The 25,629-nt window shown below is 39.7% G+C and overlaps 2 protein-coding genes across 2 annotated transcripts in view; one reads left to right on the forward strand and one right to left on the reverse strand.

Moving 5' to 3' along the window:
- Nucleotides 1-941: 941 nt before the first annotated feature.
- Nucleotides 942-10,039, reverse strand: copb1 (COPI coat complex subunit beta 1). Its single transcript, XM_053423595.1, has 22 exons — nucleotides 9,881-10,039; nucleotides 7,658-7,810; nucleotides 7,034-7,263; nucleotides 6,486-6,655; nucleotides 6,280-6,394; nucleotides 6,070-6,162; nucleotides 5,817-5,954; nucleotides 5,556-5,675; nucleotides 5,174-5,281; nucleotides 4,915-5,061; nucleotides 4,656-4,801; nucleotides 4,129-4,225; nucleotides 3,862-4,022; nucleotides 3,630-3,750; nucleotides 3,315-3,542; nucleotides 2,849-3,028; nucleotides 2,572-2,716; nucleotides 2,340-2,459; nucleotides 2,084-2,229; nucleotides 1,869-1,958; nucleotides 1,461-1,616; nucleotides 942-1,225 (listed from the first exon to the last, which is right to left on the reverse strand). Exons 2-22 carry the CDS (start codon nucleotides 7,746-7,748, stop codon nucleotides 1,166-1,168), a joined length of 2,862 nt encoding a protein of 953 aa, XP_053279570.1. The 5' UTR covers nucleotides 7,749-7,810; nucleotides 9,881-10,039; the 3' UTR covers nucleotides 942-1,165.
- A 4,099-nt stretch (nucleotides 10,040-14,138) lies between these two features.
- pde3b (phosphodiesterase 3B) overlaps nucleotides 14,139-25,629 on the forward strand; it is a 37,184-nt gene continuing 25,693 nt past the window's right edge. The window contains exon 1 of the mRNA XM_053432016.1: nucleotides 14,139-15,171. Within this exon, the coding sequence (XP_053287991.1) occupies nucleotides 14,284-15,171 (888 nt within the window). The 5' untranslated portion in view covers nucleotides 14,139-14,283. The remainder of the gene's footprint in view (nucleotides 15,172-25,629) is intronic.

Below are 25,629 nucleotides of genomic sequence, written 5' to 3' on the forward strand. Positions count from 1 at the left end.
GGCTTCAAAAGGTCAATCCGAAACGTATGGGGTTTCCCTGTGATTGTAACACGAGTGATGTCTACACTAAATCTAAAGAGGCTGTAAACACCAGTTGGCTGCGACACTCCTGTCAACTGTTTACTATCAGACCTCAAAGCCACCTTCGTCTCTGGACTGACTTCACAGATATTGTCAATGTATGACCACGGCTGTGACCTTTTAATCTGGCACATTCCCAGGAATGTCCCTTTACTCATAAATTATAAACAGGAGGGCGACAGGAACATGTTGGTCTGTGCTAACACTAATCCGTCTCCATCTACTTACCACAGAACCGGTAAGGCTTGCAGCTCGCTTTGAAATCCCTGCGTCATATAGTACTTCATAGGATCAAGGCTGAAGAAATTATGTCCTAGTCTAGCATATGTTTGCATTTCTGAGTACTTCCAGAAGAAAATCCAACCTGTTTCAGACTGTGCAACATATTGCTTAAAGGCACTAGAGAAATTTTAATTAGAGCCTGGAGCTAGGAAGCTGGACACAGCAGGAGCTCCAGACAGGATCTACTGACTTTGAGTCTCAACCGCCTTTAGGAAACATTAACAAATTTGTTTGAATCCCTTACTAACATCTAACACCAGGCCACATGTACAGCAAAACCTTCTAGGAGAAAGCTCCCAGGGAGGAGCTGTTCAAAGCATCATCGTGTTTCATCCAAACCCCAGCCTTCAAAAAGCTGATAATGATTGATCATTTTGTGGGGATAATATATATATCATCATTTCTGCTGAGTCAACTTAGATGCTGAGTACTAGAAACGAAAAATCAAGATAAGACTCAAGGCCCCCCCTTTCACTTAACTTAGAGACATAAATTTATTTATTTCTAGACAGAAATCACATGAAGTAATTGCCCAAAACATTAAAAGCTATGACTGGATGAATAAAGGGTAAAACCAGTTTTCATCATTTTAATATATATGTTTATTGAAAACAGACAGGACAGGGACATTACTGAGATGTTTTTAGACGGAGGTGATGTAAAAAAAATAATGACAGCACGGAAGCAAGTGATCATATAGAGTTCTGAATTTTCTGTGATGAAGAGGCTGTAAAACAAGCGATACAAGAGAACAGGGGGTGACTTTTACAAAGTCAGAGGGATCAGCTGGATCAGAGTCGTCTCAAACGTTGTTCTTTTTTTGGGAGAGGTTGATCTTGTCTCCGAGGCTCAAGGCCATCCCCTGTGGAAGAAAGGTGGGGGGGATTTATATTTCAACAGATTGGATATGTACTGGTTATCACATCTAACAGGTTATGTCATATATCAACTTTCCTTATAAATTAAGCCCTATTCTTTGAAAGAGGGATCACTTTAAATTGTTATCCTTCCGTAAGACAAACTGGTCGCAATGCCTAAGTTGAGAGCAAATCAATTCAACCGAGCCTTTATTTTGCAGTGCAGCAGCTGTGACCCACCTGGCTTTTGGCTCTAATGCGTATGTGTCCGTTGACAGGTGCATCAGGCCCCAGGTGGATTGGCTTCTCGATGCTGACATTAGCCAGAGCATCTTCTCCAAAGATAGAACGAGCATAAAGGTTGGCAGCCATGAAGCCACAGAAGCCAGACAGCGCCTGGTTAGAAAGACAAAAAGAAAAGAATGACTTTTATTATCACAACCAAGTCTTTGCAGTAATTCAGCTGATATGATGAATTGAGGATGACTGTTTTAATTGCACCACTACAACGGCAACATTTGATATTTTCCCAACATGAACCTGCTCCAAACGTATTAATTGCTGGCCTTAAGTATTTTCATAAGTTCCACCAGCTTTAAAACATAGCTTGCCATCGTTGCTGTGGTAAATGTAAGATCTCACACCAACCTTCTCAGGCGTCAGACACTTCATGTTGGTGGATCTGAGGATATGCTGCAGGTATTCGTTCAGATCAGTGATATTGGTGTTCACCGTCACCTACAACAAACAAAGAACAATCATGTACCGTCATCAATGTTTTTTTTTGACTTCCCCCAAAGTAAATCAAGGTTTTCCCTTTTGTAAAGCCAGTTATTAGAGTAGATGAAATGAGTACACCGTACCTTGTTTTCCCATTCAAACTCTGCCCACATCTGTCTGAACTCTGCATCAGTGCAGGAGGCAGGCTGGATGTAGTCCATTATGTCAATGTGGATGTCACTGAGGACGACGCAGTTTCTGTCGCTAGCAGCTCCTGACACATCATAGACTGCAAAGAACAAATTAAATATATTAAAATAAGAAATGCTCTGTTTACACAATGCTAAACATGAACAACTTGAATGATGATCCTTAACAAACACAAAATATGTCTCTCACCAATGTTGCCGAATATAATTCCGTTCTCAGTAGAGGCCACTTTGACATTGGCCTTGATGTTCGCAAAATCGTGGGGAGCCAGAGTTAGAGGTGAGGGTTTCTCAACCAACTTGAGATCACCTATGGAAATATAAAGCATAGCTAAGTGGTGCAGATGCTTCTGTCTCCAATCAGCATTACAGAAGAGAACCAGTACATTTCTCCACAGCAGCAAAAACTAAACAACACTAACCTAAAGTCGCCAACTCAAGGGTGCAATTCTGGAGAGTGTCGCTGGTTTGGTTGACCACCAGCACGTCCAACACAATGTCATACTGGTTGACGTGCACATAGGCTTCAGCATACACTGGGTCTGAGAAGCCCGTCAACTGAGTCACCTAGATGGGACAAAAACGAAAAGACATTTAATAATTTGATTATAGTAACAAAACCAAATGCAAATGATTACTGTTGAAGAGTATGATCCAGTTGTCTTGTATACTGAGATCTGTGCAGAGCTGGGGCTGCACCTTGTTAAGCTTTGAAGCCAGGGGATCAGTAGCCTCCTTCCTCTGAGTGTTGCCCATAGCAGCCAGCAGACTCAGCTGGAACTGGTCCTCCTTAGAAGTCATCTCGTTTTTGGCGGTGAGCTGCATGAAGGAGATGGGGTCGTCTGCCTGCACCGTGACGTTACGTTTCTCAGACTCCTTCTGTGGTTAGAAAAAAAAACACAGGGTCAGTTTTAGCAGAATAATTTAAGTAACCATTAATTAACCAAACAGCAGAATTAACACAAAAAATGCACTGACAAAGCTTCTGTCAAGAGAAACCCTGCTTCTCATTTATTAATTCTGGATTGTAGGGTCATACATTTTATAAACTTAAGTTTCCCGGTTTATAAAAAATAATGAACTGTGATAATAAATAGCGATAATGTTTCAACTGTGCAAGATCGTCAAGATGTCATATATTGAATTCAAGCCACTAAGTCATTACCTTCTGTGACAGCTTCTCTTCCTCCAGTCTGACAGTCAGCATGTGTGACAGGGATTTGCGGCACTCCTTGTTGAAAATGTCATTCATAAGTGGTGAGCACTCTGAAAGGACCTTCAGGCAAAGCGAGATGCGGTCCACATCATCGTCGGTAATTGGTTTCTTGGGCAGAGAAGACTTGCCCAGGTGCAGCACAGTGACCATGATCAGCATGGCCTCCGCAACGAATGACTAAGGGGGACAGGTGGGTGAGAGCAGAGGTTAGAGGAATGTGGCACTTGAGTAAATAATTGGGAACGTGAAGAGGGGACATCTTACATTGTGTTTCTTTTTGTCTTGGACAATAATAACATAGCGCAAGGCCACTTTGGTTAGTGTGGTGGCCAGGGAAGCTGCCACATAGAAGTCTCCGTCCATCAGGAAGCCTCTGAGTGGCGGTCTGGAACAAAACAAATCAGTGTTGTTTACTGAGCTGGACGGTTTAACTCCATTTAGTCAATGGACTATTTTGGGCTACTTATGCTACTCCTCCACAATGTGTAATGTTTACCTGTCTTCCTCTTTCTTCGAAGGCCTGGAGGAGCTGAGGGCACTCTGTGTCACATAGGTGCCCATCTCTGTCACCAGCTTCTGGGCTGGAGCTGCACTCACTTCATCCTCTGTCTTCATCTCTCCCGTCTCTCTCTTTATCTCATTCTCTACAATTGGGATCTGTCCAAGTTCAGACACATATATCAGACATTTGTTACAATTCTAATGAAGTTAATGAAACTGACTGGTCACCTTTTTGTTACATGACAACAATGGACAAACATACCTCTCCTAAGGACCTGCGTATTTCTGTCATCACATTCTGGATGTCTTCTTTGGTGCTGCAGTATTCTCCCAAGATCCACAGCGCTCCCCTGTAAATCCTGAAATACCAAAATGGTGAAAAAATGTCACACACATACATACTAATGACAAAACTCAGACCAATTTATTAAACGCTTGACAAATGTGACAATTATCTATTACGACATGAGACTTAAATGACCAAAATCCAACCATCTCCATTACTCGAATAATGGAACCTACTGATCAAATTAAAGAGTTAGCATGTTTTGTACATTTCATATGTTTTTGCTTCATCATCAAGGTAGGCAAACAATTACCAATTGTAAATAGCAGTTTATAGGTAGAGCCTTAAGGAACTCCAAAATTAAAATGAGCAACAAAGGAGGCATACACTATTTATCCAAATTCAACAGGCAAACCAAAATGTGACATGTCACCTGGAAAGAAACAAAAATATTAACAGAGGCTTTGGATAGTATCCCCCTGCATGTACTCATAAAGGCTTACTTGACAGTTCTGATGGCGTGAAAGACTTCCAGCATCTTCTCGATGATGAGGGGTCTCAAGTTTTCAAATCTCTGAATTGCCTCCCGTACAAACTCCAGTACATCAGCAGCAGCTGCCTCATTTGTGTCGCTTAAAAATTCCATCAGCTGTAAATCAAATCAACACACAGAACAGTCAATATATATCGAAAACCAACATTTGGGTATCTCAAACCACGCACAGCTTTTTTTTCAATGTGAATAAATAATGGGAAGCTCACCACAGGTATCACATTGGCCGCCATATCAGGGAAACGCACACTGCAAGAGTGAAGAGTGCGCACCAACAGCTGCCTGTACTTATCAGTGTCTTCATGTTCCGTCACGTTGTTCGTCTTGATCACTTCTTTCTTCAAAACAATCACCAACTGGAAAACATAGAAATGTCATGACATTTGCTTGGATTTCCTATTTTCTCTGTGTATATTCTAGGATATGAAACAATAGCAAAAGTGTGGAGGCACTGTGCATGCTGCTGACCTCTTCTACATTGCGTGAGGAAACAAGGTCCAGTGCCAGCTGCAAGGTCTTCTTTCTGACTTCCAGGTCAGGAGTGCTGAGGACACGCAGGATGTCCATCACTAGGTCCTGGACACAACCAACGTAAGTCAACAGAGGTGATACACTGTAGGTGCAGAGAACTGGTAATTCTTAAATAAATTATATATATATTTCAAATACATTTTATTGTGGCTATATTAATTTAAATGATATTAGTTTTCAGTAGGGCTCAAATCTTGGTTGATGTTCTCAGGAATATGATTTTTTCTTGATATCAAGGGGAAATGGTCTTTGCAGTTAATCAGGCAGAAAAGTTTAGCAGTAACACAAACATAGCCATAATTCTAAATCTTCATAGTACCTGGAGTACACGCTCGTGAGTGGGATGCTCCTTCAGTTCAATCAGGCGGTCGAGAACAATCAGCTTCACATTGTTGTCGCTCTCCTTGATAATCAAATCAATGTAGCACTGGGCAGCGGCCTGGAGTCCATCAAAAGAATGTGTCAGAGACTGTACTTAAACAAAAACATTTCTACTATTGGGTCAAACATAGTACAATATCAGTGCTGAATAACTGAGGTCTATGACCTGCACAATACTATGAATACTTTGGTGGTGTACCTTAACGGCTGTGGGAGCACTGGAGAGGGTTACAAGAGTGCCAGCAGCCTCATACTTCACAGCCGGGCTGGAAGACTGCAACAGGTTATAGATGCAGCGGATGAACCGGGCACGCTCAGAGGGGTTGGCATGGCAAACCTAACAGACAGATGAAAAACAGCAGGAGTTCAGACAATAAAACAGCTATTCTTCTTCTTATAGTACTCTGTTGGGCTAAAGAATTTCAATCAGACTAATAAAGGTCTTGACTCACTTTGTAAATCAGCTCCACAATGACCAGCTGGAGAATGTCACCAAAAGTGTGCACTTGGTCAATACATGTGCTGAGGTAATCCAGAGCTCGGTCCTGTAAAAATGTGAATATTAAAGTAACATAGTTTAAGGAAAGCCTCTGAAATAAACATTGTGGTCCTAGTGACACAAAATAGTAGAAATAGTGAGAAAAGGATAATGTGCCACAAACCTGATCTGCATGAATCAGCATCATGAAAGCGTTTCTCTTGCAGCTGGCATCTTTCTCATTAACAAGAAAATCATGGATCAGCTCTGGGGCATCAGGGATGAGATGTTCAAAGTTCCTAAAACAAATGAATATCATCAGTTGGAGGCAGTTCGCTAATACATGAAGTACAAGATACCTCGTAGAAAAGGTGACTGAGCTGTTTTTACCTGTAAATGGTGTAAATGGCCAGGACAGCATTGCGGCGCACGTAGCTGTGACGGTGCTCCAGACAGGCCCGGATCGCCGGCATCAGAGGCTCAAGCAGTTCAGACTCCTTCAGCTTGCAAAGGAAGCGCAGAGTGGAGCCACGGATAAACTCATTGGGATGCTGCAAGTCCTGAAATTGAAAAAAAAAGATTTCACACGATGATTGCTGTGCCAAAATAGCCAAGTAAATATTTCAGCAGTTATACTATTATTACATTCTAGATAAAGGAAACACGGAATTCAGCTTTTGGACCATAAATCAGATGAGGTTTATTGGAATCCTTATTTTGGCTCCTTAACTTTTATATCCCTTCTTGAAACAATTTAAAATTCACTCTTAACTTTATATTGTTATTTTCATCCTTTTGTGAAGCACGTTTTTAACTTTTCTAAGAGAAATGCCACACAAAAAGTAATATTATCATTATAACATTATTATTATAAAGAAGAGATGTATAGATAGAGTTGATCACTCATTTCAGTTGATCGCAACTATTAGTTATCTTACCTTTCTGTAGGCGTCACAGACCAGGATCATCTCCTGAAGCAGCTTGCCGTCTGGAGTTGTTTTGGGGACAATCTCCCAGAAAACCAGCAGCAGCTTCTTAATGGTGTGGTCCTGAAGTGGCAGCACGAAGCGGATGATTGTCATCAGAAGCCCTGGCAACTTCTCACCATTCAAGATCATGATGATGACCTTCTTCAGGGCTTCAGTCTTTGCCTTGATCTCCCCCTTTTCTGTAGAGAGATGATAACTATTATTATGATGAACAAGGTCAGCTCAGCCATAAGCATGCATTATAGTTTTTACAGATTAGAACAGAGGGGAGTTGTAGTTTTGATTAGCGATCACAAATTTTTTGTCATTTAAAAGCAAAACTGGCTACAGCTTTTCTAAACACTGACCTCACAGTCAACAGTTTTCACCAAAACTATTTTCTACTGTTTATTAAAAGTGATGTTTTGGATTCTTTTAAGATTCCTGCTATGAGCACATCACTTCAAATTCCACCCACCTCCGTGATACTGAGGCGGAGCGAGATGTTTTAGAAATAAAAATCTCCCCTCTGCATGCTTTATTGAGGCTTATTAAAAAATCTGTTGAGCATAGCTTTGCATTAAAAATAGTTACCAAGATCCGCTTTGAGGCTGACCTCCGAAGGTGGCTCGGACTCGGATGCGACATTGATGAGAGTGTAACAAACGTTCTCTGCAGCCGTCATTTTGCTGCTGGGTTCTTATTTGTTTAGGATAATTCCAGTGAATGATCCTTACAGGATATAACCTATGAGAAACAGAAAAAGGAGATTTAAGAAATGGTGAAACAAATGTTTACTCATAAGCACAAACATAAATGCAGCAAAGAGATGACTCCAGTGTTCACCATCAAGTGCATTAATCAGAATAAAAACATGCAGGTTTCTTTAATAGCTTAATATTTTAACTCAAGTACACCCGTGTTAAATTTTATGCCTCTATTATGTGTGGTTGTGACACTAGTGTGGTGACAAAAATCAAACTCAGAGACACAAACTTCTGCGAAGGTACTCAAACCAGCTCTGTGGGTGACAACACTAAGTGACTTACGATGAGGCAATCACCTGCCTGCACACACACAAACAATACAGAAAGAAACAATACATACCAGGCTGGCTGCCATGGCTGTTTATAATGATAATAAGCTCTCAATAAAACACAGTCCACATCTTACATACTTCTTAGCTGGGGCTGACTGGCTGCGCAGCTGTGCAGACTCACTACAGATGTAGTTTTTCCTGTGTTACATGGTAATTCTCAGCTGCTACAGGGCAGACTTTGTTTAACTAATACGATACCGATGACACTTCAGTAGTCTGAGTTAGTCAAATCAAGAGAATTTACTAATTCTGTTAAGTAAATAATTTCCCCTTTGTGTCTCTCTTCTCTCCAGAAGAGGACACAACATCACGAAAGGAACTTTATACTTAAGACTGAAACTCACTTTATTTGCCAAAGTCAGCTCAAAACTCATTTTAACTTCAGATATATACTGATGTATACTTTTGATGAATACACCAATAAAAAACACCTCAAATTGCCATATGGGCACCTTGTTTGAGACAGATTCGACAATTTGTCAATCCATCCATTTAAACTAAATATGCTTCTCAAGCACTGGAGTGTAGAGAAACTTACACTTGAACCAAATAAGGCTGTTAAAGTAATGTACATTTTGTATTAATGCCACTGGAACACCTGTTTTAAAAGTATTTTGGTTTTTATGAAAACTTGTGAATACAATCAACAACTAAAAGGCTCATGTTGTATCAGATTACTTTATACCTTTTTTGGCATAAAAGTCAACCTGAATCTTACAATAAGAGGCAAGCTTAATACATGATTCATTTTCCTGAGGAAACAGTATAAAGTGTCACAGTAAAAAACGAGGAGCTTGATCATACTTGAATAGATTCACTATGTGTTTATATTAAGAGAAACTTGTGGAAAGAAAGTAAGTACATTTCAAAGTACTGTCCTTAAGTGCACATTTGACTTATTTAGGTATTTCCACACATCTATACTGCATACTTTTACCATAGAGAAATATTTAAAATGCATGGAGTAAAAGAGTACCCAACGACAACCGTGTATAACATTTGAGCTTATAACCATTAATCAATTGTAATAATTACATTTGTTATAGTGATCCGTTCATTAAATGTTTAATAAATTATCAATATAAGTGTTATGAAAACTGTTTAATTGTGTAAGTCCTTTCACTTTTGATACTACAAGTACATCTTTCTGCTAATACGTGATTTTGCTTCAGCAATACTTTGACATTGGAGTATTTCCAGTTTGGTAGCAATACTAGTTTTACTTTAATACAGACCGGCAGTCATGTTTACACGTCATCTGCATTTCTGTTGCTTCTGATCCGTGAAAACTGAGCTGCTGCCATCAGAGTAACATGTTGTCACTGTGACACCAAACGCAACGCTGGTTTAAAGTTGAATGTTATTTTATCAGGTGAGTAAATAGTGACACGAAGCGTTAAAACCACCGGACACCACAGCAGCTACTGTGAACGACAACGCGTTAATGGCGTCACCTGAGTTAGCAACAGCACCTGTACTGCGAAAAACGTCAATACAACCCAAAGTCCAGTTTGTCTGTCCACCATTCAAACGTTAGGTCAACAAGAATAGGAGATATGATGAGATGCTATCTTGCTAACAGCGGCTAGCTCCATGTTAGCTTCTGCCCAGGCTAGCACTGAAATGGAGGACAGATAACGTTAGCTAGCTGTGGTTATAACAGTTGATACGGCTCAGGAAACAACACGAGTAGATGAATACTAGGACACACAACCCACCTAAGAGCGCGACCTGTATCCTGCGAAGTGGCCTTCAGTGTCCGGGTTTGGATATTTACATCTGTAAAGAGTGAGCTCCTCTCGGCGAGCTGCCTGTCCAACACTTCCTAGTGACGTGGAAGATTACTTGCTGAGCCACATCACTGCTACGGTGCGCCGCGAGGATCACACGTCGGAGGAACGACACAAAACGCATATGATAAAATAATAATAATAATAATACGTTTTATTTACACAGGACCTTTCATAGATAAAATGCAGCTCCAAGTGCTTTACAATAAAATCAAAGACATGAAATATGATAGATTAAAAGAACACGTTAGCAATGAAACAAAGACTTGGGGGAAATGCATAAACCTAGTAAAAGGTATAAAAAGAAGAAAGACAATGTTGTTGTTTTTTTATGGTAAGATTATTATAAGCTGCTTCCACAAACGTTTTGTAGTTCCCTTTTATAAGACCTTAGAAAATGGAACATAACCCAATATACAATCAGATAATGATTTGGGTGCTGTAAGTTATGTGCAATGTGAACCTTACATCAATTAAAACACAAATAAATATTGTAATAGAAAATAATAGATTGTGTAAAATATAGAATATATGTGTAATTCTGTAGGATATATATGTTCATGTCCCATCCTGGGTCCCCACCAGAGAAAATTTGGTTCCCAAAAGATTAATCAAAATATAAATGCTCTTTGATATACACCATGAATAGTAAATCACTGCAGCTGTGTATTTATCTTAGGTATTTTAAGAAAGAGGATACAGAAAATGTGTGTGTTTAAAAATCTGTAAGCAGCCTTAAAGTACAATTCAAGACATGTCCCTAACAACCGCTGGTGGTCACTAACATCAACTGACCTCAATTGGTGGTAGGCATAAATTAGTGTGGTTGAGCATACAAGGGATATTCAGTGTTTAGTTTTAAAAGGAATAGAGGTTATGATGCCTGATCTACTGAGTGGGCCACATGGCTTTCATAGTACTACCATACCCAAAACACGTCATGACGCTAAGGTGGACAATTAAAGTCATGTCCCTAATGACTGACCATGTATTACCAGATTCAGTGTCAGTTGTAAGCAATTGAAGCTTCGGAGAGTGTCCATCATTTCCAAATTTCCACTTCAAAGTGTATTTGTTTATCGGGCCGTGCTGTTGCAGTCGTTTTCAGACTAGGCCCCAGTATCACAAACACAAACAAATCATTTCTTCTTAACTTTCTTTATATATGTATTTTAATTTATTTTATTGAGCATTTTACACGGCAATGGTATTTATACACTAATTTATTTGACCTGCTTTCTTCATGCCCTGATTATTTATTTCCTGTCTGTTTTTAACTTGCTGCCTGTAAAGCATGTTTTGAAAAGTGCCCTATAAATAAAGATTATTATTGTTATTATAATTTAAAATGCATTGTAAAAAAACATATTACTGATATAATTTAAGTTGAATTACATTTTTGCTTGAACAGTCAAACTGATTTGAATGGTATGCAGCACCCTCCAGTGGAAACTTAGCCTTAGTGACACAGTTGATGAATGAACCATGTTCCAAAGTCAATGTTCATTCACTCATGATCTCGCTGTGTACACCAATGCTCCTCTATACACTCATTGACAAAGCCCCCAAAGCAAACACTGTAAATATCACGGAAATACTTGTATTTGTCTACATACTTCACATATTTCACTTACAAAAATAAAAGTGATCATATATGGTAAACCTAAAAAACAGAAAATATATTTTATGTTGTATTATATGTTTTAAAATGCAAATAAAATAAGTCTGTTTTTTTTATCGTTTTATTATGGCTATTAATTAATCCAATAAAAAGACCAAAATACACAATTAATTCATAAAATTGCCCATATGTATCTTCCTGAAAGGATCATAATGAAAAGGCTGTGCACCAGTGTGGTCCTGTTATGTTTGTTATGTTTTCTGATGACCATGGAGAGACATTAGCTACAGGCATTGGCCGTGAAAACAATAAGCATTAGTAGGTTAAGAGATTCAGAAACGCCTGCTTTATTTCATGAATTGTTGATTCAGGGTGATAGTTATTTTTTTGAGTTTAAGAAACCCAACATATACAGTTAATTGTACTGTCTTCCATTGCTACAAAGACCACAACAGATTTGCTTAATCGTACACTGACAAACTTCTGCAAGCATCTCTTTGCATAACCTATTCAAACTGGAGTTGGTGTGATAAGGAGGGTTTATGGTCAGAGTGACGAGGAAATTGTTTGTTTACATCACAGAGAATTGTTAACCAAAGAACAATGGCCAACCTTGTGTTTCTATCTACGCCATATGCTATTAACACAACTGTTTACTGTAGGATTCTTATCTAACTTGGTAATAAGATCTGTTCTGTGGACAAGTGACCCAAGTCACGTGTTTTATATTTGCTTTTAAACTTAGATGCCAATGTCAAATACAAGAACACAATGAATGCTAGTATTAACAGTTGAACTGATGGGGTTTACTTTTGAGAAATATGTTAAACACAGTCTATGGCTGGCACTCATCTTCTGACTTTTTAATTTGAGATAGTACTTTACAAGCTAGCTTTTGCAAAGGAGGCCTTTCATCTGTATACACAGTGTTAATGAGTGAAGGCTGCTCTCAGAGTCCATACCTCCACCTGGCTCATGTCCTATCTCACCACCTGCTAAAAAGTAAGGTAAGGAAATGAATACCTCAAATATATCTAAACAAGTCTAAATACCTTTCCACAAGGATAGGAAGTATTTTTTATAACCAGGGTGAATGGACCGTTTAATGTTTCTTCTTTCATTAAACCGGGTTTTTAAGAGCAAACACCCATCAGCCCACCTGCCTCTGTGAGTCTCACTATCGCTTATCAGTCCACCTCCAGATCATAGAAGTGCTTGATGTCTTAATCATGAAACTCTCTCACACCCCTATATTCAGTAGCAAGCAGCAAAGTGTGCTCTTTAATTCCTCTTCCCCACAAAATAGCAGGGAGCAGAAGTGCAGCTCATTCAAATAATTCATCCAAGTTAAAAATGTAGATGCCTGGAATGAAAATGTATATCTTCATGTGTTACTGCAGAATTGGTTCAACTGAATAATGTTTGGATACATGATATGTACATGTTTGTCTGATCCGTTGACTCGACAATCGACCCTGTGCAGGAGAACTAAACGAACCCAGAGCAACGTGATGCAGAGACACGCAATGGAAACATAACAGAAGCAATTAATATTACGACGCTAAAGCATTACGGCACATACAGTAAACCAAGTTTATTTAGACTGTGTTCGTAGGAAGGAAACTGAGGCACAAGTGGAAAAGAAAACAATTCCAACACTGGAAGTTGAATTAACTTATAAATGTATCTCCACTTCAAGGAAAGTGATATTCAGATTATGTTCAGATAAAATCCTGTAATAAAAGGAAACATTTTTAAACAACAAGAACAACAACAATACTATGATTACTAAATAGGTAAATAAAAGACAATTTTGAATATAAATGTTAATAACAAAGAAGTAATAATTTAAACACGAAGCAATACAACTAAATGATAAAAGTAAAAAAAATATTAAACTATTAATATAATAATAACAATAATAATGAGCTTGAACTATATCTCTATAGCACTTATTTGAATAAGGTTACAAAGTGCGTGACACAATACATGGGAATAAAAACACAAAACATAACAAATATGGCCTATTACATAGAGGAATTTACCTGAAAAACATAGTGACCCTGCTTGTTGTGAGAGTAACTTTTAAACTTTTAAAAATCTACCCTGGTGACCTGCAGCCACATCAAGTATATTGATTGTGTTATAATGCATACAGTATATTTATTGTGATATATTTATATACAGTAAATTTATTGTTTTATATTTATATAATGATTCTTGTATTTACATACAGTATATTGATTGTTATATTATATATAGTATATGATTGTGTTATATGATTATACATTATATTGATTGTTATATTCATATATTGTATATGATTATGTTATATGTATACAGCATAGTGATTGTGTTGTATTTATGTACACTATATGATTGTGTTGTATGTATATACAGTATATGATTATTATATTTATATACAGTGTATAAGTGTGTTATAGTTATGCTGCAGCTCAGGTTCGGTCCCGCGCTCCACACATCATGACAGAGCCCCGGGCTTGTGAGTTGTGGCCTGTAGGCGGCGCCACGGAGGCCGCTCCTGTGTAAAAAAAACAACATCTCACCTTCTTCCTTTAGTCCAAGTGCTGGAGCACGTTAGAGTGACCGCGGAGTGCGTCGGCTGTCATGGAGTTCAGCGTTAATACGGCGTGAATTGCGAAGAAGAGGGGGACTTTCGAGTCGGAGGAGCGGAGCCACGAGTCGAGCCATGGCCGCCCGGGAGGAAGGAGAGGTCCCGCACGGCAAAACAAGGCACCGCGACGGGGCTGGAAGTGTAAACAGCTCGGAGGGCTTCAGGAACGGCTACGTGAAGAGCTGCGTCACCCCCCTCAAACAGGACCGCGAACGGGGCTTTTTGTTCAACGTGTGCAGGTTCTGCAACGAGGATGTGCTCCACTCCACGCTGTTAAAGGTCTCTGCCCTCTACGTGGGCGCCTTTGTGGTCGTCGCGGCGTCGCTCCTCGTCTCCCGGAGCCTGCAAAGTGACTCGCCGTGGGATTTGCGGACTTTCCTGTGGGGCTTCTCGCAGTCCGCCAGCCCGCTGTTCAGCATCGGATGTGCTTTCTTCTTCCTGACGCTGTACCTGCGGAGGAAGAAGCAGGGCAGCAGCAAGTGTTGGCTCGCCTCGCTGCCCGCGTCCTGCTACCTCGGGGATTTTCTGGTGCTGCGGTTCCTGCAATGGGGAGAGGAGCAGCACCAGATGCAAATGGTGGGCAGGTTGTTGTTCGTGCTGGGATGCGTGGGTCTGCTCACGCTCATCCCCACTCTCAAACTCAAACACAGCGTGCTGGTGCTGGTGTTCGCCAGCGTCGTGTGGCTCGTCTCCTTCACAAGTTTGAGCGGACTGCCCGCGCTGCTCCGGCCGCTCTTCGCCTGCCTCGCCGGGGTGTGCGGCTCCCTGACTGGGCTCTGCTTCGACCGTTACTACCCGTCGAGGGAGGCGCCGAGCGGGACCTCCGGTGCGGAGGAGAAGGTCCCAGTGATCCGACCCCGGAGACGGTCCAGCTGTGTGTCGCTGGGGGAGACGTCCACCAGCTATTATGGCAGCTGTAAAATGCCCCGCAGACCCTCTTTGCCCTGTATCTCCAGAGAACAGGTAGGTGTCTCCCCCCCCCCCCAATCCCCTCCTGCAGGACCACGGCTGTTGTTGTTTTTAAGGACAGCAGGCCCACCGACCATCCACAGCTACACATGTGCACGAGATGCGGAAAACACACAAACACACAGAAAGCACAGACCTGCAGGGACACACTGCCCCTTCAACCCAACAGGAGATATCCACAAAGAAACTGCTCAGTTGAGGAGGCATTAAAGACAAGTTTGTATTGTGACTGGCTTCACTTTGCCATTCCAGGCACACACACTTTATATTTTACACTAATATAATGTCCATATTTACTTTTTATTAGTTTAAACTTCACCCAATTATTTAAATATGAAATTTTACTTTCTTCCATTACATTGCTGATAATTGATTAGCGTGTTTATCAGCAAAAGATTGCTTGATATTTATAACACGTAGATTTCACCATACAAACATTTCTTGATGGATATTTGATGTAAAGCTGATGAAATCGCTTTTTCTCTCTTACTAAATATCAGCAATAAACTTTCCTGCATCACATTGCTGATATGACACCAGACCTGCGAATCCTCTCTCACCAGAGCGAAGACATTGCACAACATTATATGCAGTAGCTGATTTGATTACACATACTTTCCTGCAACACTTTCTTGCCATCAGTCGTGTTCCTCTTCGTTCTGCTGATGGAGTGTGAGTATATAAGTCGGACATTAGAATAACAACACCAGCAGCGAACCCAGTGATGTGGCCCGTACACTCCCACATCACTGTAGTCAACAGTCAACAAGACACGATGATGGTGAGCACAGGCAGCCATGATTCACTGTCTTGTTTCTTTTCCCTTTTTCTTTGCTTGTACACATGGACCCGTGCAAGCTTGGATGAAACCAGTGTGTTTACATACAGTAGCTCGCAGGGTCCACCGCAGGGAGATGCTCCTTTCTCCTCCGCATTAGTTTTTGTAAACCAATCCACCTATATCGAGTGATATCCACACCAAATGAAGACTATCGTGTTGCATACTAGTACGTATGCGGGACAAGAAAGAGCTGAAGCAAGCTGCTGCCTTCATTTGTGTGCAGACAAAGTGGACAATTGACAGAAGTTAGTATTTTAAACAATACATTTTAAAACACAAAACCTGCAGGTGCTTAGTGGATGCCAGTCAGCTCACACACATTGTTTGTGTGTCCTTCGTGCATAGTAAGAAATGATAAGAGATCTAAAAATGTAAGTCCAGTTTGTCTCAGTTGTCCTGTTTCCAGCAGTTGTTTTTCCACCTCATTGTTTTAAGGCTGTTAGCAGATTAGCAGTCACTCTGAGTAAGACAATAAACATTGCATTAAATATATATAAATGTAATATCTCTCCTTTTGTTATGCTTAATTAGTTTTTGATGATAGTTATGTAAAACACAAATTTTTTCATTCAACAAACTAAGCGTTTTTTCCATTGCTAATCGGTTTTTAATTGATTTGTTCAGATTCCTAATTATTTTCTTGTCCCAGGTCCCTGAACTGATTGCTAAACCACTTTGATCCTGTTTAAAATTGACAAAATGTTTGGAAAGGACAACAAACACTTGTGCTAGAGTGGTGGATAAGATGTTCTCGACAGTGTGAAGCCGTGAACATCTTATCAGCTAAATACCGTGACATGCATTGTAATCCGTATTGAGTCAAAAGATAAGCAAAGTTCATTGTTATCACCCACGTCGACTTCAAACTGTCCTTAAAAAACACTTGGCAGCCTCACAGTAAACATTTTAAAGTTGTCCTCAGTGACGAAAAGGGACTAACAACATAAATGCACTTTTTTTAAAGTACCTGTGTATCATATGAGAAATGCCAGTCAGGTGCACTGAAGTAAGTGAATTTCCTGATAGTTTGGGGTGAGCCCTATTTTGCAGCTTACTAGCAACCAGTCAGGTGTATTGTGACCACTGCATGCAGGCGATAGATCTTCCTCATCAGGATGGTATTATATCTTTCATAGCCCATAACGATAGGAAAAGCTTTGTTAGATGCTCTTTTAATAAGGTTATTTCTTTTTTTCCCTCTAGCTGATGGGAAACCATGCTTATCAAAGAATCTAGTGCGCGAATGAAGAACTTTAAACTGAGCATAAGAAAAAACAGTTTTTAATATTGCGTCTCCACATATTAATGTTTAATTCTGTACAAAAACAGTCAGTTCCTGCGTCAGAGAACGGCACAAGGAGGCACAAAGGAAGACTTTGAAAGGAGTCATTCAGGGTTCACTGGTGATGTCACGCATGTTCTTTCACTCGCAGAGAAGGGGGAGGACGTATTTTTGGTTGCAGGAGCACGTGGTTTGATATACAGCAAGTTCGTCATCACTGTCGACGCATTGGTTAGGCAACATGATGAAAGACAAGATGTTGGTTTAGGTCTTGATAACAGGCACAAGTGTGTGAATTAAGTCTTAAAACTAGAGGCAGAAAATGTGGTTTTCAAAACAATTTAAACGCTTCATCCTCAAACAGTTTTACCATCAGTCTTTAATTGTGTGGATTACATGTTTAAGTACAGAGATGGTACTTTTCTTGACGCCCTGTAACTCAAACAGATGGGTCTCGCTGCTGAGAAGAAACTCACCAAGACTCATGGCCAACAAACAAAAAAAATGTGTGGTCGTAAACACAGCTTTTCTTTTTAGCCACGGTAAATGACCATGGTATAACTATGAGGTGTCGCTATACATAAAATCCACTGTTCACTTGCACATCATTACAGATGTAGACTCATGTTAAAGTGAAGACACTCAATAATCACTATATCATTTTTTTTTTTTAAATAACTGGTAACTGGAAATAAGCAAATTTGAGATTTCAGGAGCTGTTAAATATTAAAGATGAGGCATTTCTTTTTCTATAATTCACCTTTTCACCACATCGTGAGAATCATTCTGACATTTTATATTCATGTTTGAACCATCTGATGTGTTCAAAACCACTCTGCTAATGTGGATACAGATTTACTGCAAGTCCAAGGCATCATGAATATTCAAGCTAAAAGTGCTGCTTCCGACAAATGTGCCCCATGGCCGGAAAGACTCCAGGGTGAGAGATGTGCCAACAGTGTACGCTTGTATGATCAGAACTTTTATATTTAAAATAGTTGGCTTGTTAGTATAGTATTTGCATGTTGTCTGGGTGTTAGGTTAATCATTTCTCATGTATATGAAGGGATTTAAGAGCGGCAGCAGCACAGATATGAAGTGGTAATACCTGAGTAATATTTGCATCTAAAAATACAATTGTACCAGAAAATACTTTCTAACCTCAGTCCCAGTTTTTCTAATTGGAAAATCCAGAGTTCAAATTGAGGACATGAGTATGAACCTATATGTTTTCAAATCAAAGGTTCCCAATATTTTTGGTGTTGACAGACACCTGAGTATTATTACACCAAAAACAGTTGTTCATTGTATATTTTTACGGGCTGCAGTGTGTAGACAATGTGATGAACTGAAACAAAGACCATGGATCTTAAGTTCAGTGGGAGGGTCCTGCATTTGTTCTTAAACTACACTGAAGAGATTTGGCCACTAGTGTTGCTAGAGAGCAACGCTTTGTCATGCGTACGAACAGCCGCACATGCGCTGCCAGAATATTTATTGAGGAAGCGAATAAGGCTTATAATTTTACAATGTGAAAACTTATTCTGTGACAACGGGCTATGTAGCTCATACTAAAAAAATGTTCAGGACATTGCTGTTGGTGGTTGGGTCTCGTCAAACTGCAATAAAAACGGGTTTCTTGCTGATATCAGGCCGCAATTCTAACATGAAAGATAAAAAGTTGAATGAGTTCTAAAATTTGGCCAGCAACTTCGGAGAATGGGACATTTGGAAACGCGCTTGCAATTATTTCATACAGTTCAATTCCCATATTTGTAATATGTATATTACGTTTTAGTGAGAGACTAAATGTAGATATAATCAAATTGGTGTTAATTTTACAATGTACTAAGTAAACAAGACACATGCAAAACTTCGTATACACGAATGGAAGGCATCAGATTAAAACACTTTAATTATGACGGTTAACTTAATTTTTAAAATGAAACGGCTGAAACATATGCAGAGTTAAATAGAAACTTGGCCTACATATGTATTGAGAACCGAACATTTGGATTTCCCGAGAAAATCACCTTTTTCCTTCAGGCCTTCAATTGAAAGTTTATTTCAACAGATCATTATTGTCTCCAAGTGCCTAAATAATACCTCAGGTGAGGTTGTCAACTGTCTAAATTTGAACTGAATGTGAACATCCAATGAGCTCTACATGTTAAAACAAATACCCAAACACTGTATAGCTCCATAGATTGCCTACAGATTTAGAACACCTAATTCAAATTCAGCCGTGTGATGGCACACATTTCAGCAGATACTTGTCTTTCTAGTTTCAACACGTTGATGTCAATCTCCTGTGTCTTTTTGAGTATTTTTAACACCAAGAGGATTTAAGTATGATATATCAGTCAATCAAATATTGACTAAGTTCAAGTTTTTTTAAACGCTCTTGAGTTTATTTTTAACTGGAGGGTGCTGTGGCATCGATAAAGATTCTTTGAAATGTGTGTTTAGAATCCTAAGTTAACTCTGATGAAAACGTATTGTCCTAAATTGAATTGTACAATGTCACATAAGTAATCCTTTCCACTATTGTCTGTTCATGATCTTGAAGCAACATTCAAACCAACCACAAGCATCATTTGCATGTCATGGTATGGTCCCGCTGTGAATCAAATGAACCAATCATAAGAATTAGGCCACTTTATTGTGTGTTTTTTCCCCTTGTGATGAGACTTTCTCTTAATGACTCGTACCGAACGTTCCGAGCCCTCGAGAAACTTCTTCTTACCTCAGAACAGAATGGGCGAATGTCACACATTCTCTTAAATGGCTTGTATGCTCCGCTTATGAACGAATCTGTTCATTCCACACCGGTGTAAAAGGCCCCGTGTATTAACACAGCATTAAGTCAGTAGATTACCAAATCTTGAAATGAGACAGGAGTTTCTGTAAAAGTGTGAACTTGGTTAAACGTACGACTAGAACAAATGATCAACAAAAAAAACTATAAAAACAGCCTTTTTATGTAGGAGATAGAATTGTCTCATTATCGGGTTCCTGTTTCAGTTATGTTATCCAAAACATCTTGCACAACAAAAGTGGATTGACTAGGTACCAGGAGTTGGGTTCACTGAATCCTGAAGTTATTCTGTTAACTAAGTTCAGTTGAGCTAGATTCTTCTTCAGTTGAATATCTGAATTAATAAATACCTAAAAAAGTCAGTAAATCGTGTAGGTGGGACAGTGAAGGAGCCCTGCTCAATTTTGTATGTGCAATTTTATAATTACATTTCTGTTTCACTTTGAGAGGGTCCAATAATCACAAGGGTCACAAATAGAGACCTAGTATTTGTTAGTGAGAAATATATAAAATAATTATGCTTCATATTTTGGTTGTGGGTCCCTAGAATCATGCTGTTCAAAAAGCTGTTTTCCAAAAAATTATTTTATTGTCCAACCTGAGCAATAACCTGTTCTTACCTAGAATTGTGTCAACATAGACGCATTATTGACCCTGTTACTTTTTTCAGATGAAGAGAATAAAGGGGAGATAATATCCTTTTAAAGTAGGATTGTTGCATTTTGGCTTTCATGGCAAAAAATCTAAAAGCTTTACATCATGAGAAACACCCAAGATGCAGCGCCGGCTGTGAATTCAGGGAGAAACTCCTTTTTTGTGTGGTTACCACTCCATGGGGGCAGGCAGGGGTAAATAATACACTTAACTACCCCCCCCCCATCCAGGCAAGAACAAGAGGAGCAGGCTGCAGAGAGAACGGTTGGAAAGGAGAGCAGCGAAAAACGCAGAGCAGCTCTCAGCTGTCACGTTCACTTGCTGTAAAGCCATGTGGAATGATATAACATTGACGTCACAACCCAGTGACGTACCACAGGGTGATTGCATAGAAGAAAAAAAAAAAAGCCAAGTCTTATTAATCGCCCTGTAGAATATAGTGTCTGCCTCCAGCGGTAATGAGAAAGGAAGAAATTGTCCGTCTTTAGACAGTGTGCAATAGAAAGAGTGTTTAGGGGGGAAAAGGTGTCACGGACAATTGTACTTTAAAGCTCACTTAGCTTTTTTATCCAGAAAATTATTATAATAATTTTGATATTAAATATAACAAATGTATGGTATAAAACCATTTATTTATTTATTTTGTCAGTGGTCTAATGAGACTGTTTGCACCCTCTGCATCTTTATCTGATTTGTCTGTGGAGAAACATCCACACATTCTGTTTGCTCTTTTGCCTTTGGCTCATTATTATCAAAACAAAACCAGCGTCTGAACAACATCAGTTATATTCAAGATGAGTTATATGTGTGTGTTTGTGTGTGTGTGTCTTTCTCTCTCTTTACGCTTGTGTGTGTCTATGTGCAGGTTTTTATTTTATTTTCCAGTATACAGTTAATTACACATTTACTATTTATTGCACCATTTTCAAAGCGATTACAAATACCTGAAATAAGTCTGACTTGCTTTAAACAATTAAATGTATAAAGATTACCAAATTAAAGCTTATTGTATCCCCATCACACACTCTGGGCCTCTGTCATGCTGAGGAACAACACAATCTAATTTTATATTGTTGCACTTATTCTTTTTTTGTTTATTGAATCTATCTGTAATTAACTATAGCTTATGTCTAATGTCATCCACAGTTTAAGGTTAGGTTTATTTTTATGAAACATTTTGTCAGCCTATGTAAAAATAAATAAATGTAAAAGTACACTATTATATATTTTTTTAATAACACATGTCTTCATTTTGTTTGACTTTGAATTATATTGCACATATGGCCATCTTCAGTCAAATTGTGGTTCATGTGACTTTGAGCTGAACATTATCATAAACTGTAAACCTATTAGATAAAATGAAGTCTCAGCTGTGCTGTTGTTGCGCTGAAGGAGAATGACGTGTGGCGCTAACATAAGTGTTTCGGAGCTTGTGTAACAGTTGCAATATCAAGACCAAGATGTTCTAATTCATTGCTTAGCAACTACCTATCAATGCCACAGGTAGCTTTCATAGTAATGGTAAACATTTTGTGAAATGCCAAACCAAGAGCTCAATCAGCATTTATGAATGCTGTGTGTTGATATAGAAACCTTTTATCTGGTGTATTTCTACAAATGTACATAAGCATTTAATTCTGTTATTTTGGAAACTGCACTGGTCAAAATGTGGCTTGTTGTTATTGAACCCAGATGTCCCGCTGGTGACAGCTTCTGTTGGATTACACTCTCATCCCACTTCCTTTTAAGAACTAGTTTGCGTAGCTGCTTTTAATTTTTCGTTGTCGGCCGCAGCAGGACCAGTAGAAAGGGTTAAGTCGAGCGGGGTGCTGTGTGTTTGGCTGACTGCGGAGTGAAACAGGATGCAGCGACTGCATTGTCAGCCTGCTGGTGTGAGTGCAAACAGATGAGGAAACGCTGGAGCGGGTACTCCAAAACTCGGGTTACCCTGGAAACGGTTTGCGTCATGATCTCCAGCAATTAGCTTGCAGCTCTTTAGTTTTCATGATAGGACTACCAGAGCTTAGCCTGATGACTCTGGTGTCTGAGCAGTCGCCATCAAAAGAGGACTCACTAAATATTCAGACCGTCTTGGGTTTGCTTTTTCCCTTTTAAGTAGAATATGTGGTCCACGAATTATAATTATTTAAAAAAAAGAGTTTGAGTTATGAGTTTTTGAAGCTCTTGTTATGAACTGTTCAGCATGACCTCTCTTTCTAGTTTTCTCTAATTTGTCTTGATCCTTGATCCGTCCCTATCTTGTCTATCTTCTTGTGCTGTTATCAGTATACAAAGCGTGTTTGAGTTGTGTACTGTTGAGGCCCAGGCTGGAGAGGGGGGGTACCAATCCGTTGCCATCAACTAAGTTTGGGCTAATTAGACCCTTTTTTACTTTCTCCTTTTCTCCTGCAACTGTTGTATCAGCTTCCCATACTTTGCCTGTTTTCACTACATGAAAAATTGGCAAATGTGAAGTGGCTAGATAAGATAAGTAATGACAAAATGTTCCCCTCAGCCGCCCGCTCCATTTGCAACACAATTGAGCGTTTTAGTTTGAGGAAGCGGAGTAGATTTTATGTGCAGCTCGTCGTCTCGCAGGCTTTTGATAACACTATGAGGTTTCCAACAATGCAAACATTTCAGGTGGCTTAGCTTTTAAGTTCAGGATGAGGTTGTTGAACCTTGCATGTGTTGACTGTTTGCTCAGTCCAATGACAGGGTGAGAGTAGAGGGAGGGAGCATGGTTAGGTTTTGACGAGGGGCGGTGTGGTTAAATCAGACCGCTATGACATAGATGCTGGGAGCCCTTGTTTGAAATTCTGCTTGAGAAAATAGGTTGAGGGTGTAGTAATTTTTTTTATTGAACTGAATACGTGCTGCTAGTAAAACATGAGGTTTTACTGACTCTAAATAGTCACCAAATGACTTTGCTGGTGTAAAATCATCTTCTTCCTTGCTTCAATATTTGCTAGATTTTTTACATGATGATCTAAGGGATGTTTGGACAAGAGTGATTTATTTTTTGTGGCATTGAGAATTATTACAGCTCTTATATTTATTTTACATTTTCACCAAAACATTAAACAGCCATTCTATGAAGTATTTCCTCACTTTCTCCCTCCACTTTCCTGTCTTTATTTTATTCCCTCTCACTCTGTTTCTCATTTTCTCTGAATTTCTCTCTGTCTTTCTCTGTGCGCCTCTTTTGAAAATGGTGTCAGCACTGCTGCTTTTACACCAAAAGGCTGTTGCTAAGTGACGGTTGACGTCAGCCGCAGCTACAGAGGAGGGCTTGTGTGTGTTTAGCAGCTGAGGGCAGATCCCACTGAAAAGGGCAAAACTGTGAAGCACTATTAGTCACTGCAATGAAAACCCGAACTTCAACCAACGCCATCGCCATTTCCAATAACTGTGCACAATTTATTTGTAGTACTTATTGTAAAAAAGTAAATCTGTGAAAGTGCAACGATGAGGTTTTAGATAAATTGTTTTTAGAGAAACTGCACCCGGCCAATCCCCACCCCCTTTTCTTCACTTTTTCTTTAGTCTGTCGCTGTCTTCCTTTCTTTCTCACTTTAACCCTCATCCGCCCCTCCCCCAACACACACACACACACACACACACACACACACACACACACACACACACACACACACGCACAAGCTCAAATGCCAGACACCCCCCCTCTTCCCCTCACATAATGTAAGTGAGATTTTGTAGATAGACTTTGTGTCTGACGAAGGTCTCTGACTCCGAGCTTCAGTGTGATATCTCCCCCATCTGGCCAAGGTTGCTCTCGATCTGCTCGCCATTGTTCAGTGTAATCAATTCCCAGGGACCTGTATCATCCTTTCTATCCCTACCCCACTTGTGCTCCCCCCCCCTTGCCTCTCTCGTCTGTGACTGCACACGAAATTTGACCTGTCAGAGTGAAATAAACTTCCTCCGCTCACCTCTCCTGAGCAGCTTTTTGTTATTATCTTGTAAGAATTCCGGACAATTCGGTTGCAGCATGATGCATGTATTATCTGCGTCATCGGGAGGTTCAAAACGGAACATGATTTGCTCCTGCTTGGCTGACACACGTGAGGCAGAATCCTTGTTTTTCTTTATGCAAGAAAAGTTGTAGAGCCATGACACAGAAATTCGCACAGTCTCTTTACACAGCAGAGGACACGGGCCGAGTCATATGGAGCTTACTGATGGCAGCTCAGGGTTTAATCGCACACCCCCATTGCCGCTAATGCACACTGTGCTGATCAGATACAGTCTGAGCCGTGGCCCGCCCCAAACTGTCAGCGATCCATGTGAACGCCTTGAAATGATGTGCTCATAAGAATATTAGAAAAGTGATATTTAGGGGTTCGAGGTCTGATCAGCAGTGGTGTCGTGCCCTAAGAGACTTTGCTTCAAGACTAAGTGCAGTTTAGAGAAAATGGGATTAAACCAAAGACACTGACTACAGCCACACTACTACACTTTAGTTTAAAACAAAAACTGCTGCTACGTTTACACCTGCCGTCCACATTAATCCGAGCACCTAAAACGAAGAATGGAAATGCTGCTTGCCCGGTTTTAGTTTGAAAACTCAAAGTTATAGTCTGGCAAAAACAGAGATGATCACCCAAATTCCCTTACATAAAGTCAAGACTCGAAATGAAGGACACAAAATTATGACTGATATGGAGCCAAAAGGCTCATGTGGATGGAGAGGATTTTAGTTTTAAAACACTGTTTATAAAAAAACAAGAAATATTAGTTCTCATGTAGCCTAAATCCCTTTTACCTTCTTGGGCACATCTAACTCAGAAGGGTTAAGCAAGCGAAACATTTATTTATTTATTCAGTCACAGATGC

The sequence above is a fragment of the Pleuronectes platessa genome, chromosome 1, assembly GCF_947347685.1.
Source record: "Pleuronectes platessa chromosome 1, fPlePla1.1, whole genome shotgun sequence".
NCBI lineage: Eukaryota > Metazoa > Chordata > Actinopteri > Pleuronectiformes > Pleuronectidae > Pleuronectes > Pleuronectes platessa.